The 18,735-nt window shown below is 45.6% G+C and overlaps 1 protein-coding gene across 6 annotated transcripts in view; it reads right to left on the bottom strand.

The window, feature by feature from the left end:
- Positions 1-841: 841 nt before the first annotated feature.
- Positions 842-18,735, bottom strand: part of DOCK10 (dedicator of cytokinesis 10) — a 500,094-nt gene continuing 482,200 nt past the window's right edge. For all 6 annotated transcript variants that reach the window (XM_077290787.1, XM_077290784.1, XM_077290788.1 and 3 more), the window contains one exon: positions 842-1,405. In XM_077290787.1, coding sequence (XP_077146902.1) covers positions 1,289-1,405 — 117 coding nt within the window. In that variant the 3' untranslated portion in view covers positions 842-1,288. The remainder of the gene's footprint in view (positions 1,406-18,735) is intronic.

Below are 18,735 nucleotides of genomic sequence, written 5' to 3'. Positions count from 1 at the left end.
AATCATTCTGATGTTTTTGGAATCGTTGTTCTCCCTACCCCGTGGTATCAACAAATCGCTTCTAGCCCGAGTTCTAGCCTGCTGATTTCAAATAGGAATAAGGCTACGTTCACATTTGCGGTCAGTGCCGCAGCGGCGCCGCATGCGTCATGCGCCCCTATATTTAACATGGGGGCGCATGGACATGCGTTGTGCTGCGTTTTGCGCCGCATGGCCGCAAGCGTTGGACGCAAGAAACGCTTCAAGTTGCATTTTTTTTGCGTCCAACTTTCGGCCAAAAAGGACGCATGCGGTGCAAAACGCAGCGTTTTAGCGTGCGGTTTGCCGCGTTTTTGTTTGCGTTGTGCGCTGCGGCGCCGACGCTGCGGCACACAATGCAAATGTGAACGTAGCCTAACTGAGGAACGGCATGACGCAGAGCTTTGGAAAGCCATGCTCCAGCATCTACTGTGTGTATAGTATGCTTTTTTCCTCACCTGCTTAAAACTTTTTCACAGTACTGTATGGCGTATACAGTATATGTATTTACTAGAGCAGACATGTAAAGAGAACTGACAGGTCTTTTTTTTTTTTTTTTTTTTTACAAAAAAAGGAAATGTATTTAAAAAAATACATAATGAAATCCACACAAATATTCAGTATTTTCTTCCAGCTTAAATCACACATCTCCACTCCTCGCAGACTGTACAACTTGTGTACTTCACCTCATAAATGCATCACCCATCTCATTTAATGCATGTTTTTATTTTGTTATTATCGCCAAGGAGCATCTATTAATTTCTTTCCATGCTCTCAGCCGTGACTTGCTCTCATCATGCAGAATAACCACATAATAACCAAGCACATTCACAAATACTTTAATAAATCTTTATCTAAGGATTTCTATAGACTCTTAGTTATCTTGTGGACATGGGTTCATTTCTATAAAAAAAATGGCAAATTTTACACATCTCCTATTTACAATCTTCAATGTAAATATGCTTATTTATTATAAAACATAGAATTAAGACTCTTAAAATAGATGCCAGAGATAAAATAATATTAGGTTTAGCGTGAATAACGACAACCATGTCATAAAGGAGTGCTCATCTGCCATTGGTTAACCCCTTGGCAGAAAAGGGGTCTGCAACACTGTTTTGTCCATTTTATGAGCAGCATACTTATTTCGCTAACGCTGCTTTCAGCACTGGCGGTAACACTTTAGAATAAATTAAAATTACAATCTGTGTCCTGAAGAAGCAAGTCCTTGATCAGGTCAGTCTGTGGTAGGAGAACCGTGTGGGCCCAATCAGGAGTCAGCTTTTGATGATGTGCTTGGCAGCCCTGTATTTGTTCTACTGATTGACCGAAGAGTGCATTGTTTCTCAGACGTGGGATGTTTTGCTGGGTCTTCTCGATAAGTGATCTTTTATAGGAAAAAAGAGAGAGAGAGTAAAAAAAAAAAGAACAGAATCTCAGTCTGACAGCAAGTGATGGGCAGCGACCTTCAAAATTGAAAACACATAGCGCAGCATTTTGCTGCGGTTCACTTGACAATTTCACCCTTCACAGACTCCCTACTGGCAGCTGTGGCGGTACGCTGTCCAATTGGGAGTTTCAGGTCACTGGCTGTCTTTATAACAGTTACAGCCAGCCACAAGGGGAAAGCAAGATTCAAAGACTGAAAAGTGCTGTTCTCCCAGAGGTTAGAGAACGTATACAGGTTTATAAGACTTCAATTGGAATAAGAAGAAGGGGACATATACAATTACTCTTTGTTACGTTTGTTTTGTACATTGCCGTCGCTACCAACACTACAGTACAGTATAGGGTTACCTCTAAGATGAGTCAATGCATAAGAAGAGGTGAAAGGTGAGTAAGGATTAGCATGCACAAGCCAAGTATTGGAAGACAAGTAAAGCACATACCGATATTCCCTAAAGTACTCAGTGAAATGTTAGACAAAGAGGAAGAGAAGCGGAACACGCAAGGGTCACATGACAGCTGAGAGAAGAGAGAGAATGCATTAACACAAGACCGGGATCCGGGTAATTCTCCATGTCAAAAATAAACATATAGTCATGTATAGTCAACGTGAATATGTGATAACATGGACAGGAGAGAAATCTGTCCACATAAATGGTGGTATACAGGTGGAATGAGAGTTTATGTGATGAGTAAAGTACAAGTAAAGCATTCATGCAACATCAAGAACATCACAGATTTTACCCCGCCAATGTGCAGGTCATATTGCACTACAGTCATTATCTCACTATAACATATTGCATGGTTCATTCAGAAGATATTACACCTGATTCATTATTTGCAAATCTTTAAGACACTTTTTCTGTCTTGCGGTATTTGTTTGAAGTTTTTTGCACCAAATTCTTCAAAATGGCACGTGTAGTGCATGAATCAAACTATTTAAGTGGGAGAATGGTGGAAAACTTCTTAGAACAACTGCCGACTAACGCTAGTTGCACTTCAACGGGTACTGTGCTTGGGGGGAGTGACGGGAATCGATTTAAGAAAACACCCAGTGCTTAACTTTATGAAAGGATCCCGCCCCCCCCAAAAAAGGGGACAATAAGCATAATTAAAAACACTTCTAAACAGTGAAAAACCATATATATATATATATATATATATATATATATATATATATATATATATATATATATACATATACATAAAAACATGTGTAACACCCTCATCTAAAGAAATACCGTCATGTCAGACTTGTCATTGAGGCCAGCGGGGCCCTGCGCTCGCTCGCGCAGGATCCATCTGGACTCTTTCTACAGCAACAACCTATGGAGATCACCGCCATGGGCAGGCAGCTGACCTTTTTCTAAATCCGCAAAGGTTAGTAACTCATGATTACCTGAATGGGCTTCCTGCATGTGTTCGGTAAGTCTTCTTGAGCCCTTACCTATAGTGATGAGCGAATATACTCGTTACTCGAGATTTCTCGAGCACGCTCGGGTGTCCTCCGAGTATTTTTTAGTGCTCAGAAATTTAGTTTTTATTGCCGCAGCTGAATGATTTACATCTGTAGCCAGCATAAGTACATGTGGGGGTTGCCTGGTTGCTAGGGAATCCCCACATGTACTTATGCTGGCTAACAGATGTAAATCATTCAGCTGCGGAAATAAAAACTAAATTTCTGAGCACTAAAAAATACTCGGAGGACACCCGAGCGTGCTCGGGAAATCTCGAGTAACGAGTATATTCGCTCATCACTACTTACCTATTATGATTGATCTGAAATGTTCTCGGAATCGAACAAAGAAGGAACTGTTGTGAATTAGACTTTTTTGGCTCCCTCTTGTGGTCACTAGTGGTATGACTCTGAGATTGTCTTTCCCTAGTTTGGCACCCACCTGGGTCGTTAGTCCAGGGGTGTTGCTATATGAACTTCCTGAATTCTTAGTCTGGTGCCTGGCATCGTTGTAATCAGTTCTTTCTGTTTGCTCCTGTCTGCTGGTCCTGGTTCATGCAAAATTAAGCTAAGTCCTGCTTCCTTGTTTTTTGATTATTTGTATTGCTCATATTTTTTGTCCAGCTTGTACTAAATGTGATTCCTGATTTTGCTGGAAGCTCTAGGGGGCTGGTATTCTCCCCCCGGGCCGTTAGACGGTTCGGGGGTTCTTGACTATCCAGCGTGGATATTTTTGATAGGGTTTTTGCTGACCGTATAAGTCATCTTACTATATTCTGCTATTAGTCAGTGGGCCTCTCTTTGCTAAATACCTAGTTCATTCTTACGTTTGTCTTTTCTTCTTACCTCACCGTTATTATTTGTTGGGGGCTTGTATCCAACTTTTGGGGTCTTTTCTCTGGAGGCAAGAAAGGTCTATCTTTTCCCTTCTAGGGTTAGTTAGTTCTCCGGCTGGCGCGAGACGTCTAGAACCAACGTAGGCACGTTCCCCGGCTGCTGCTATTTGTGGTGCTAGGATTAGATATACGGTCAGCCCAGTTATCACTGCCCTATGAGCTGGTTTTGTGTGTTTGCAGACTTGGTATTTATTGCAGAGACCCTCTGCCATTGGGGTCATAACAGTATGCCAGGCCGCAGTTGAATGTTTAATGCATTGCAGAAGTGGGATAATAAGAAAGGAAATTTTGAGTTTTTTTTTTTTTTTCTCTCTCTTTCTTCCTCCCCTTTACCTCTGAGTGGCTTAAGCTTGCTGCAGACATGAATGTCCAGACTCTGATTACAAGTGTGGATCAGCTTGCTGCTCGTGTGCAGGGCATACAAGATTTTGTTACCAGTAGTCCTATGCCTGAACCTAAAATACCTATTCCTGAACTGTTCTCTGGAGATCGATTTAAGTTTAGGAATTTCAGGAATAATTGTAAATTGTTTCTTTCTCTGAGACCCCGTTCGTCTGGAGACTCAGCTCAGCAAGTTAAAATTGTTATCTCTTTCTTGCGGGGCGACCCTCAGGATTGGGCTTTCTCGCTAGCGCCAGGAGATCCGGCATTGGCGAATATTGATGCGTTTTTTCTGGCGCTCGGATTGCTTTACGAGGAACCCAATCTTGAAATTCAGGCAGAAAAAGCCTTGCTGGCTATTTCTCAGGGCCAGGATGAAGCTGAAGTGTATTGCCAAAAATTTCGGAAATGGTCCGTGCTTACTCAGTGGAATGAGTGTGCTCTGGCCGCAAATTTCAGAAATGGCCTTTCTGAAGCCATTAAGAATGTGATGGTGGGTTTCTCCATTCCTACAAGTCTGAATGATTCCATGGCGCTGGCTATTCAAATTGACCGGCGTTTGCGGGAGTGCAAAACTGCTAATCCTCTGGTGGTGTTGTCTGAACAAACACCTGATTTAATGCAATGTGATAGAATTCAGACTAGAAATGAACGGAAAAATCATAGACGGCAGAATGGGTTGTGTTTTTACTGTGGTGATTCTACACATGTTATATCAGCATGCTCTAAACGCCTTACAAGGGTTGTTAGCCCTGTCGCCATTGGTAATTTGCAACCTAAATTTATTTTGTCTGTGACTTTAATTTGCTCATTGTCTTCCTACCCTGTTATGGCGTTTGTGGATTCAGGTGCTGCCCTGAGTCTTATGGATCTGTCGTTTGCCAAGCGCTGTGGTTTTGTTCTTGAGCCATTGGTAAATCCTATCCCTCTTAGAGGTATTGATGCTACGCCATTGGCGGAAAATAAACCGCAGTTTTGGACACAGGTAACCATGTGCATGACTCCTGAACATCGGGAGGTGATTCGTTTTCTTGTTCTGCATAAAATGCATGATTTGGTCGTTTTGGGTCTGCCATGGTTACAGACCCATAATCCAGTCTTGGATTGGAAGGCAATGTCTGTGTCAAGTTGGGGCTGTCAGGGAATTCATGGTGATTCCCCACCGGTGTCTATTGCTTCCTCTACTCTTTCGGAAGTTCCTGAGTATTTGTCTGATTATCAGGATGTATTCAGCGAGTCCAGGTCCAGTGCTCTTCCTCCTCATAGGGACTGTGACTGCGCTATAGATTTGATTCCGGGTAGTAAATTTCCTAAGGGAAGATTATTTAATCTGTCTGTACCTGAGCATACCGCAATGCGTTCGTATATTAAAGAATCTCTGGAGAAGGGGCATATCCGTCCATCCTCTTCCCCTCTTGGTGCGGGATTCTTTTTTGTGGCCAAGAAGGACGGATCTTTGAGACCTTGTATTGACTATCGGCTTCTGAATAAAATCACTGTTAAATTTCAGTATCCTTTGCCTCTGTTGTCGGACTTGTTTGCCCGGATTAAAGGTGCCAAGTGGTTCACCAAGATAGATCTTCGTGGTGCGTACAACCTTGTGCGCATTAAGCAAGGAGATGAATGGAAAACTGCATTTAATACGCCCGAAGGTCATTTTGAGTACTTGGTGATGCCTTTTGGGCTCTCTAATGCTCCTTCAGTGTTTCAGTCCTTTATGCATGATATTTTCCGGAAGTATCTGGATAAATTTATGATTGTTTATCTGGTTGATATTCTGTTTTTTTCTGATGATTGGGACTCGCATGTAGAGCAGGTCAGGATGGTGTTTCAGGTTTTGCATGAGAATGCTTTGTTTGTTAAGGGCTCAAAGTGTCTCTTTGGAGTACAGAAGGTTCCCTTTTTGGGTTTTATTTTCTCCCCTTCTGCGGTGGAGATGGACCCAGTCAAGGTCCGAGCTATTCATGATTGGACTCAACCCACGTCAGTTAAGAGTCTTCAGAAGTTCTTGGGCTTTGCTAACTTCTACCGTCGTTTTATCGCTAATTTTTCTAGCGTTGTTAAACCTTTGACGGATATGACCAAGAAAGGTTCTGACGTTGCTAACTGGGCTCCTGCAGCCGTGGAGGCTTTCCAAGAGTTGAAGCGCCGGTTTACTTCAGCGCCTGTTTTGTGCCAGCCTGATGTCTCACTTCCCTTTCAGGTTGAAGTGGATGCTTCTGAGATTGGGGCAGGGGCCGTTTTGTCGCAGAGAGGCCCTGGTTGCTCTGTAATGAGACCATGTGCTTTTTTCTCTAGGAAGTTTTCGCCTGCTGAGCGGAATTATGATGTTGGCAATCGGGAGTTGCTGGCCATGAAGTGGGCATTTGAGGAATGGCGTCATTGGCTCGAGGGTGCTAAGCATCGTGTGGTGGTCTTGACTGATCACAAAAATCTGATGTATCTCAAGTCTGCTAAACGCCTGAATCCTAGACAGGCCCGTTGGTCATTGTTTTTCTCCCGTTTTGACTTTGTGGTCTCGTATTTACCAGGTTCAAAGAATGTGAAGGCTGATGCTCTTTCAAGGAGCTTTGTGCCTGACTCTCCTGGAGTCGCAGAACCAGTTGGTATTCTTAAAGAGGGTGTAATCTTGTCAGCCATTTCTCCGGATTTGCGACGTGTGTTGCAGAGATTTCAGGCTGGTAGACCTGACTCTTGTCCACCTGACAGACTGTTTGTTCCTGTTAAATGGACCAGCAGAGTCATTTCCGAGGTTCATTCCTCGGTGTTGGCAGGGCATCCGGGAATTTTTGGCACCAGAGATTTGGTGGCTAGGTCCTTTTGGTGGCCTTCCTTGTCGCGGGATGTGCGGTCATTTGTGCAGTCCTGTGGGACTTGTGCTCGAGCTAAGCCTTGCTGTTCTCGTGCCAGCGGGTTGCTCTTGCCCTTGCCTGTCCCGAAGAGGCCTTGGACACACATTTCCATGGATTTCATTTCAGATCTTCCGGTGTCTCAGGGCATGTCTGTCATCTGGGTGGTATGTGATCGCTTTTCCAAGATGGTCCATTTGGTATCTTTGCCTAAGCTGCCTTCCTCTTCCGATCTGGTTCCTTTGTTCTTTCAGAATGTGGATCGTTTACACGGCATTCCTGAGAATATCGTGTCTGACAGAGGATCCCAGTTTGTTTCCAGGTTCTGGCGATCCTTTTGTGCTAAGATGGGCATTGATTTGTCGTTTTCGTCTGCCTTTCATCCTCAGACTAATGGACAAACGGAGCGAACTAATCAAACTTTGGAGGCTTATTTGAGGTGTCTTGTTTCTGCGGATCAGAATGATTGGGTGACCTTCTTGCCGTTGGCTGAGCTTGCCCTTAATAATCGGGTCTCGCCATTTGGTCACTTTGGTCTCGCCATTTTTCTGCAACTCTGGTTTCCATCCTCGTTTTTCCTTGGGACATGTGGAGCCTTCTGACTGTCCTGGGGTAGATTCTGTGGTGGATAGGTTGCAGCAGATTTGGAATCATGTGGTGGACAACTTGAAGTTGTCACAGGAGAAGGCTCAGAGTTTTGCCAACCGCCGCCGCGGTGTGGGTCCCCGACTTCGTGTTGGGGATTTGGTATGGCTGTCTTCTCGATTTGTTCCTATGAAGGTCTCCTCTCCTAAATTTAAGCCTCGCTTCATCGGTCCTTACAAGATATTGGAAATCCTTAATCCTGTGTCCTTTCGCTTGGATCTTCCGGTGTCGTTTGCCATTCACAACGTGTTCCATAGGTCTTTGTTGCGGCGGTACGTTGTACCTGTGGTTCCCTCTGTTGAGCCTCCTGCTCCGGTGTTGGTTGAGGGCGAGTTGGAGTACGTGGTGGAGAAAATCTTGGATACTCGTCTCTCCAGACGGAGGCTTCAGTATCTGGTCAAGTGGAAGGGCTATGGTCAGGAGGATAATTCCTGGGTGGTTGCCTCTGATGTGCATGCGGCCGATTTAGTTCGTTCCTTTTACGCTGCTCATCCTGATCGCCCTGGTGGTCTTGGTGAGGGTTCGGTGACCCCTCCTTAAAGGGGGGGTACTGTTGTGAATTAGACTTTTTTGGCTCCCTCTTGTGGTCACTAGTGGTATGACTCTGAGATTGTCTTTCCCTAGTTTGGCACCCACCTGGGTCGTTAGTCCAGGGGTGTTGCTATATGAACTTCCTGAATTCTTAGTCTGGTGCCTGGCATCGTTGTAATCAGTTCTTTCTGTTTGCTCCTGTCTGCTGGTCCTGGTTCATGCAAAATTAAGCTAAGTCCTGCTTCCTTGTTTTTTGATTATTTGTATTGCTCTTATTTTTTGTCCAGCTTGTACTAAATGTGATTCCTGATTTTGCTGGAAGCTCTAGGGGGCTGGTATTCTCCCCCCGGGCCGTTAGACGGTTCGGGGGTTCTTGAATATCCAGCGTGGATATTTTTGATAGGGTTTTTGCTGACCGTATAAGTCATCTTACTATATTCTGCTATTAGTCAGTGGGCCTCTCTTTGCTAAATACCTAGTTCATTCTTACGTTTGTCTTTTCTTCTTACCTCACCGTTATTATTTGTTGGGGACTTGTATCCAACTTTTGGGGTCTTTTATCTGGAGGCAAGAAAGGTCTATCTTTTCCCTTCTAGGGTTAGTTAGTTCTCCGGCTGGTGCGAGACGTCTAGAACCAACGTAGGCTGTTGTGAATTTACCTTTTGGCTCCCTCTAGTGGCTACTAGTGATTTGACTCTGGGTATGTCATTCATTCCTTGTATGCTCACCTGGGTCGTTAGGTCAGGGGAGTTGCTATATAAGCTCCCTGGACCTTCAGTTCAATGCCTGGCAACGTTGATATCAGAGCTAATCTGTAGTGCTCTTGTCTACTGATCCTGGTTCCTGTTTGATTAAGCTAAGTCTGCTTTCTTGCTTTTTGCTATTTGTTTTGGTTTGCATTTTTGTCCAGCTTGTATATTATCTGTTTCCTGACCTTGCTGGAAGCTCTAGGGTGGCTGGTGTTCTCCCCCCGGGCCGTTAGACGGTTCGGGGGTTCTTGAATCTCCAGCGTGGATTTTGATAGGGTTTTTGTTGACCATATAAGTTATCTTACTACATTCTGCTATTAGTAAGTGGGCCTCTCTTTGCTAAAATCTAGTTCATCTCTGTGTTTGTCATTTCCTCTTACCTCACCGTTATTATTTGTGGGGGGCTACTATCCTACTTTTGGGGTCTATTCTCTGGAGGCAAGAGAGGTCTTTGATTTCCTCTTCTAGGGGTAGTTAGTCCTCCGGCTGGCGCGAGACATCTAGCGACCAACGTAGGCATGTTCCCCGGCTACTGCTAGTGTTGGCGTTAGGAGTAGATATATGGTCAACCCAGTTACCACTGCCCTATGAGCTGGATTTTTGTACGTCGCAGACTTACTTGTTTCTCTGAGACCCTCGCCATTGGGGTCATAATAGTTTGCCAGGCCAGTATTAAATGTTAAATGCATTGCAGAAGCGGGATTATAAGAAAGAAAGTTCTGAGTTTTTTTTTCTCTCTCTCATTTTTTTTTCTTTTCCCCTTTACCTGAGTGGCTTGTGTTTGCTGCAGACATGAATGTCCAGACCTTGATTACAAGTGTGGACCAGCTTGCTGCTCGTGTGCAGGGCATACAAGATTATGTTATCAGAAGTCCTATGTCAGAACCTAAGATACCGATTCCTGAACCGTTTTCCGGAGACCGATTTAAATTTAGAAATTTCAGGAATAATTGTAAATTGTTTTTGTCCCTGAAACCCTGTTCATCTGGAGACTCCGCTCAGCAAGTAAAAATTGTTATTTCTTTTTTACGGGGCGACCCTCAGGATTGGGCTTTCTCGCTGGCGCCAGGAGATCCGGCATTGGCTGACATTGATGCGTTTTTTCTGGCGCTCGGTTTGCTTTATGAGGAACCCAATCTTGAGATTCAGGCAGAAAAGGCCTTGCTGGCTATGTCTCAGGGCCAGGACGAGGCTGAAGTGTATTGCCAAAAATTTCGGAAATGGTCCGTGCTGACCCAGTGGAACGAGTGTGCATTGGCTGCTAATTTTAGAAATGGCCTTTCTGAAGCCATTAAGAATGTGATGGTGGGTTTTCCCATTCCCACAGGTCTGAATGATTCTATGGCCCTGGCTATTCAAATCGACCGGCGGTTGCAGGAGCGCAAAACCGCTAATTCCCTCATGGTGTTGTCTGAACAGACACCTGATTTAATGCAATGTGATAGAATCCTGACTAGAAATGAGCGGAAAATTCATAGACGCCAGAATGGCTTGTGTTACTACTGTGGTGATTCTACACATGTTATCTCAGCATGCTCTAAACGTCTTACTAAGGTTGTTAGTCCGGTCGCCATTGGTAATTTGCAACCTAAATTTATTCTATCTGTAACTTTGATTTGCTCACTGTCATCGTATCCTGTCATGACGTTTGTGGACTCGGGTGCTGCCCTGAGCCTTATGGATCTGTCATTTGCCAAGCGCTGCGGATTTGTTCTTGAGCCATTGGAAAATCCTATCCCTCTTAGGGGTATTGATTCTACGCCATTGGCAAAAAATAAACCGCAGTTTTGGACACAGGTTACCATGTGCATGACTCCCGAACATCGGGAGGTAATACGTTTTCTTGTTCTGCATAAAATGCATGATTTGGTTGTTTTGGGTTTGCCATGGTTACAGACCCATAATCCAGTCTTGGACTGGAAGGCTATGTCAGTGTCAAGTTGGGGCTGCCATGGAATTCATGGAGATTCCCTGCCCTTGTCTATTGCTTCTTCTACGCCTTCGGAAGTTCCGGCGTATTTGTCTGATTATCAGGATGTCTTCAGCGAGTCTAAGTCCAGTGCACTGCCTCCTCATAGGGAATGTGACTGTGCAATAGATTTGATTCCTGACAGTAAGTTTCCTAAGGGGAGACTGTTTAATCTGTCGGTACCTGAACATACCGCGATGCGTTCATATATCAAGGAGTCTCTTGAGAAGGGGCATATCCGTCCTTCTTCTTCCCCTCTTGGTGCGGGATTCTTTTTTGTGGCCAAAAAGGACGGATCTTTGAGGCATTGTATTGACTATCGGCTTTTAAATAAGATCACTGTCAAATTTCAGTATCCTTTGCCGCTGTTGTCAGATTTGTTTGCCCGGATTAAAGGTGCCAAGTGGTTCACCAAGATAGACCTTCGTGGTGCGTACAACCTTGTGCGCATTAGGCAGGGCGATGAATGGAAAACCGCATTCAATACGCCCGAAGGTCATTTTGAGTACTTGGTGATGCCATTTGGGCTCTCTAATGCACCTTCAGTTTTTCAGTCCTTCATGCATGACATTTTCCGGAAGTATCTGGATAAATTTTTGATTGTTTATCTGGATGATATTCTGTTTTTTTCTGATGATTGGGACTCGCATGTGGAGCAGGTCAGGATGGTTTTTGAGATTCTGCGTGAAAATTCTTTGTTTGTAAAAGGCTCAAAGTGTCTCTTTGGTGTACAGAAGGTTCCCTTTTTGGGGTTCATTTTTTCCCCTTCTGCTGTGGAGATGGATCCAGTCAAGGTCCGAGCTATTCATGATTGGACTCAACCCTCGTCAGTTAAGAGTCTTCAGAAGTTCTTGGGTTTTGCTAACTTCTACCGTCGTTTTATCGCAAATTTCTCTAGCGTTGTTAAACCGCTGACGGATATGACCAAGAAAGGCTCTGATGTAGCTAACTGGGCTCCTGCTGCCGTGGAGGCTTTCCAGGAGTTGAAACGCCGGTTTACTTCGGCGCCTGTTTTGTGCCAGCCTGACATCTCACTTCCCTTTCAGGTTGAGGTGGATGCTTCGGAGATTGGGGCAGGGGCCGTTTTGTCGCAGAGAGGCCCTGGTTGCTCTACTATGAGACCTTGTGCCTTTTTCTCTAGGAAGTTTTCGCCGGCAGAGCGAAATTATGATGTGGGCAATCGGGAGTTGTTGGCCATGAAGTGGGCATTTGAGGAGTGGCGTCATTGGCTCGAGGGTGCTAAGCATCGTGTGGTGGTCTTGACTGATCACAAAAATCTGATGTATCTCGAGTCTGCTAAACGCCTGAATCCTAGACAGGCCCGCTGGTCATTGTTTTTCTCCCGTTTTGACTTTGTGGTCTCGTATTTACCAGGTTCTAAGAATGTGAAGGCCGATGCTCTGTCTAGGAGCTTTGTGCCTGATGCTCCTGGAGTCGCTGAACCTGTGGGTATTCTTAAGGAAGGAGTTATCGTGTCTGCTATTTCTCCAGATCTGCGACGTGTGTTGCAGAGATTTCAGGCTGGTAGGCCTGACTCTTGTCCACCTGACAGATTGTTTGTGCCTACTAGATGGACCAGCAGAGTCATTTCCGAGGTTCATTCCTCGGTGTTGGCAGGTCACCCGGGAATTTTTGGCACCAGAGATCTGGTGGCCAGGTCCTTTTGGTGGCCTTCCTTGTCAAGGGATGTGCGGTCATTTGTACAGTCCTGTGGTACTTGTGCTCGAGCTAAGCCTTGCTGCTCTCGTGCCAGCGGGTTGCTCTTGCCCTTGCCTGTCCCGAAGAGACCTTGGACACACATCTCTATGGATTTCATTTCTGATCTTCCGGTGTCTCTGGGCATGTCTGTCATCTGGGTGATATGTGATCGTTTCTCCAAGATGGTCCATTTGGTTCCTTTGCCTAAGCTGCCCTCCTCTTCTGATCTGGTTCCTGTGTTCTTCCAGAACGTGGTTCGTTTGCACGGCATTCCTGAGAATATTGTGTCGGACAGAGGATCCCAGTTTGTTTCCAGGTTCTGGCGATCCTTTTGTGGTAGGATGGGCATTGAGTTGTCGTTTTCATCCGCTTTCCATCCCCAGACTAACGGACAAACGGAGCGAACTAATCAGACTCTGGAGGCCTATTTGAGGTGTTTTGTCTCTTCTGATCAGGATGATTGGGTGACCTTCTTGCCGTTGGCTGAATTTGCCCTTAATAATCGGGCTAGTTCCGCCACCTTGGTTTCGCCATTTTTCTGCAACTCTGGTTTCCATCCTCGTTTTTCCTCGGGACATGTGGAGCCTTCTGATTGTCCTGGGGTGGATTCCGTGGTGGATAGGTTGCAGCGGATCTGGGGGCATGTGGTGGACAACTTGAAGTTGTCACAGGAGAAGGCTCAGCGTTTTGCCAACCGCCGCCGCAGTGTGGGTCCCCGACTTCGCGTTGGGGATTTGGTATGGCTGTCTTCTCGATTTGTTCCTATGAAGGTCTCCTCTCCCAAATTTAAGCCTCGCTTCATTGGTCCTTACAAGATATTGGAAATCATTAATCCTGTATCCTTTCGCCTGGATCTTCCGGTGTCGTTTGCCATCCACAACGTATTTCATAGGTCCTTGTTGCGGCGGTACGTTGTGCTTGTGGTTCCTTCTGCTGAGCCTCCTGCTCCGGTGTTGGTTGAGGGCGAGTTGGAGTACGTGGTGGAGAAGATCTTAGATTCTCGTCTCTCCAGGCGGAGGCTTCAGTACCTGGTCAAGTGGAAGGGCTATGGTCAGGAGGATAATTCCTGGGTGGTCGCCTCTGATGTGCATGCGGCCGATTTAGTTCGTGCCTTTCACGCCGCTCATCCTGATCGCCCTGGTGGTCTTGGTGAGGGTTCGGTGACCCCTCACTAAGGGGGGGGGGTACTGTTGTGAATTTACCTTTTGGCTCCCTCTAGTGGCTACTAGTGATTTGACTCTGGGTATGTCATTCATTCCTTGTATGCTCACCTGGGTCGTTAGGTCAGGGGAGTTGCTATATAAGCTCCCTGGACCTTCAGTTCAATGCCTGGCAACGTTGATATGAGAGCTAATCTGTAGTGCTCTTGTCTAGTGATCCTGGTTCCTGTTTGATTAAGCTAAGTCTGCTTTCTTGCTTTTTGCTATTTGTTTTGGTTTGCATTTTTGTCCAGCTTGTATATTATCTGTTTCCTGACCTTGCTGGAAGCTCTAGGGTGGCTGGTGTTCTCCCCCCGGGCCGTTAGACGGTTCGGGGGTTCTTGAATCTCCAGCGTGGATTTTGATAGGGTTTTTGTTGACCATATAAGTTATCTTACTACATTCTGCTATTAGTAAGTGGGCCTCTCTTTGCTAAAATCTAGTTCATCTCTGTGTTTGTCATTTCCTCTTACCTCACCGTTATTATTTGTGGGGGGCTACTATCCTACTTTTGGGGTCTATTCTCTGGAGGCAAGAGAGGTCTTTGATTTCCTCTTCTAGGGGTAGTTAGTCCTCCGGCTGGCGCGAGACATCTAGCGACCAACGTAGGCATGTTCCCCGGCTACTTCTAGTGTTGGCGTTAGGAGTAGATATATGGTCAACCCAGTTACCACTGCCCTATGAGCTGGATTTTTGTACGTCGCAGACTTACTTGTTTCTCTGAGACCCTCGCCATTGGGGTCATAACAGTAGGCACGTTCCCCGGCTGCTGCTATTTGTGGTGCTAGGATTAGATATACGGTCAGCCCAGTTACCACTGCCCTATGAGCTGGTTTTTTGTGTTTCCAGATTTGGTATTTATTGCAGAGACCCTCTGCCATTGGGGTCATAACAGTATGCCAGGCCGCAGTTGAATGTTTAATGCATTGCAGAAGTGGGATAATAAGAAAGGAAATTTTGAGTTTTTTTTTTTTTTCTCTCTCTTTCTTTCTCCCCTTTACCTCTGAGTGGCTTAAGCTTGCTGCAGACATGAATGTCCAGACTCTGATTACAAGTGTGGATCAGCTTGCTGCTCGTGTGCAGGGCATACAAGATTTTGTTACCAGTAGTCCTATGCCTGAACCTAAAATACCTATTCCTGAACTGTTCTCTGGAGATCGATTTAAGTTTAGGAATTTCAGGAATAATTGTAAATTGTTTCTTTCTCTGAGACCCCGTTCGTCTGGAGACTCAGCTCAGCAAGTTAAAATTGTTATCTCTTTCTTGCGGGGCGACCCTCAGGATTGGGCTTTCTCGCTAGCGCCAGGAGATCCGGCATTGGCGAATATTGATGCGTTTTTTCTGGCGCTCGGATTGCTTTACGAGGAACCCAATCTTGAAATTCAGGCAGAAAAAGCCTTGCTGGCTATTTCTCAGGGCCAGGATGAAGCTGAAGTGTATTGCCAAAAATTTCGGAAATGGTCCGTGCTTACTCAGTGGAATGAGTGTGCTCTGGCCGCAAATTTCAGAAATGGCCTTTCTGAAGCCATTAAGAATGTGATGGTGGGTTTCTCCATTCCTACAAGTCTGAATGATTCCATGGCGCTGGCTATTCAAATTGACCGGCGTTTGCGGGAGCGCAAAACTGCTAATCCTCTGGTGGTGTTGTCTGAACAAACACCTGATTTAATGCAATGTGATAGAATTCAGACTAGAAATGAACGGAAAAATCATAGACGGCAGAATGGGTTGTGTTTTTACTGTGGTGATTCTACACATGTTATATCAGCATGCTCTAAACGCCTTACAAGGGTTGTTAGCCCTGTCGCCATTGGTAATTTGCAACCTAAATTTATTTTGTCTGTGACTTTAATTTGCTCATTGTCTTCCTACCCTGTTATGGCGTTTGTGGATTCAGGTGCTGCCCTGAGTCTTATGGATCTGTCGTTTGCCAAGCGCTGTGGTTTTGTTCTTGAGCCATTGGTAAATCCTATCCCTCTTAGAGGTATTGATGCTACGCCATTGGCGGAAAATAAACCGCAGTTTTGGACACAGGTAACCATGTGCATGACTCCTGAACATCGGGAGGTGATTCGTTTTCTTGTTCTGCATAAAATGCATGATTTGGTCGTTTTGGGTCTGCCATGGTTACAGACCCATAATCCAGTCTTGGATTGGAAGGCAATGTCTGTGTCAAGTTGGGGCTGTCAGGGAATTCATGGTGATTCCCCACCGGTGTCTATTGCTTCCTCTACTCCTTCGGAAGTTCCTGAGTATTTGTCTGATTATCAGGATGTATTCAGCGAGTCCAGGTCCAGTGCTCTTCCTCCTCATAGGGACTGTGACTGCGCTATAGATTTGATTCCGGGTAGTAAATTTCCTAAGGGAAGATTATTTAATCTGTCTGTACCTGAGCATACCGCAATACGTTCGTATATTAAGGAATCTCTGGAGAAGGGGCATATCCGTTCATCCTCTTCCCCTCTTGGTGCGGGATTCTTTTTTGTGGCCAAGAAGGACGGATCTTTGAGACCTTGTATTGACTATCGGCTTCTGAATAAAATCACTGTTAAATTTCAGTATCCTTTGCCTCTGTTGTCGGACTTGTTTGCCTGGATTAAAGGTGCCAAGTGGTTCACCAAGATAGATCTTCGTGGTGCGTACAACCTTGTGCGCATTAAGCAAGGAGATGAATGGAAAACTGCATTTAATACGCCCGAAGGTCATTTTGAGTACTTGGTGATGCCTTTTGGGCTCTCTAATGCTCCTTGAGTGTTTCAGTCCTTTATGCATGATATTTTCCGGAAGTATCTGGATAAATTTATGATTGTTTATCTGGATGATATTCTGTTTTTTTCTGATGATTGGGACTCGCATGTAGAGCAGGTCAGGATGGTGTTTCAGGTTTTGCGTGAGAATGCTTTGTTTGTTAAGGGCTCAAAGTGTCTCTTTGGAGTACAGAAGGTTCCCTTTTTGGGTTTTATTTTCTCCCCTTCTGCGGTGGAGATGGACCCAGTCAAGGTCCGAGCTATTCATGATTGGACTCAACCCACGTCAGTTAAGAGTCTTCAGAAGTTCTTGGGCTTTGCTAACTTCTACCGTCGTTTTATCGCTAATTTTTCTAGCGTTGTTAAACCTTTGACGGATATGACCAAGAAAGGTTCTGATGTTGCTAACTGGGCTCCAGCAGCCGTGGAGGCTTTCCAAGAGTTGAAGTGCCGGTTTACTTCAGCGCCTGTTTTGTGCCAGCCTGATGTCTCACTTCCCTTTCAGGTTGAAGTGGATGCTTCTGAGATTGGGGCAGGGGCCGTTTTGTCGCAGAGAGGCCCTGGTTGCTCTGTAGTGAGACCATGTGCTTTTTTCTCTAGGAAGTTTTCGCCTGCTGAGCGGAATTATGATGTTGGCAATTGGGAGTTGCTGGCCATGAAGTGGGCATTTGAGGAGTGGCGTCATTGGCTCGAGGGTGCTAAGCATCGTGTGGTGGTCTTGACTGATCACAAAAATCTGATGTATCTCGAGTCTGCTAAACGCCTGAATCCTAGACAGGCCCGTTGGTCATTGTTTTTCTCCCGTTTTGACTTTGTGGTCTCGTATTTACCAGGTTCAAAGAATGTGAAGGCTGATGCTCTTTCAAGGAGCTTTGTGCCTGACTCTCCTGGAGTCGCAGAACCAGTTGGTATTCTTAAAGAGGGTGTAATCTTGTCAGCCATTTCTCCGGATTTGCGACGTGTGTTGCAGAGATTTCAGGCTGGTAGACCTGACTCTTGTCCACCTGACAGACTGTTTGTTCCTGTTAAATGGACCAGCAGAGTCATTTCCGAGGTTCATTCCTCGGTGTTGGCAGGGCATCCGGGAATTTTTGGCACCAGAGATTTGGTGGCTAGGTCCTTTTGGTGGCCTTCCTTGTCGCGGGATGTGCGGTCATTTGTGCAGTCCTGTGGGACTTGTGCTCGAGCTAAGCCTTGCTGTTCTCGTGCCAGCGGGTTGCTCTTGCCCTTGCCTGTCCCGAAGAGGCCTTGGACACACATTTCCATGGATTTCATTTCAGATCTTCCGGTGTCTCAGGGCATGTCTGTCATCTGGGTGGTATGTGATCGCTTTTCCAAGATGGTCCATTTGGTATCTTTGCCTAAGCTGCCTTCCTCTTCCGATCTGGTTCCTTTGTTCTTTCAGAATGTGGTTCGTTTACACGGCATTCCTGAGAATATCGTGTCTGACAGAGGATCCCAGTTTGTTTCCAGGTTCTGGCGATCCTTTTGTGCTAAGATGGGCATTGATTTGTCGTTTTCGTCTGCCTTTCATCCTCAGACTAATGGACAAACGGAGCGAACTAATCAAACTTTGGAGGCTTATTTGAGGTGTCTTGTTTCTGCGGATCAGGATGATTGGGTGACCTTCTTGCCGTTGGCTGAGCTTGCCCTTAATAATCGGGCTAGTTCCGCTACTTTGGTCTCGCCATTTTTCTGCAACTCTGGTTTCCATCCTCGTTTTTCCTCGGGACATGTGGAGCCTTCTGACTGTCCTGGGGTAGATTCTGTGGTGGATAGGTTGCAGCAGATTTGGAATCATGTGGTGGACAACTTGAAGTTGTCACAGGAGAAGGCTCAGCGTTTTGCCAACCGCCGCCGCGGTGTGGGTCCCCGACTTCGTGTTGGGGATTTGGTATGGCTGTCTTCTCGATTTGTTCCTATGAAGGTCTCCTCTCCTAAATTTAAGCCTCGCTTCATCGGTCCTTACAAGATATTGGAAATCCTTAATCCTGTGTCCTTTCGCTTGGATCTTCCGGTGTCGTTTGCCATTCACAACGTGTTCCATAGGTCTTTGTTGCGGCGGTACGTTGTACCTGTGGTTCCCTCTGTTGAGCCTCCTGCTCCGGTGTTGGTTGAGGGCGAGTTGGAGTACGTGGTGGAGAAAATCTT

The sequence above is a fragment of the Ranitomeya variabilis genome, chromosome 2, assembly GCF_051348905.1.
Source record: "Ranitomeya variabilis isolate aRanVar5 chromosome 2, aRanVar5.hap1, whole genome shotgun sequence".
NCBI lineage: Eukaryota > Metazoa > Chordata > Amphibia > Anura > Dendrobatidae > Ranitomeya > Ranitomeya variabilis.
This window is presented reverse-complemented; position numbering and strand designations above follow the sequence as displayed.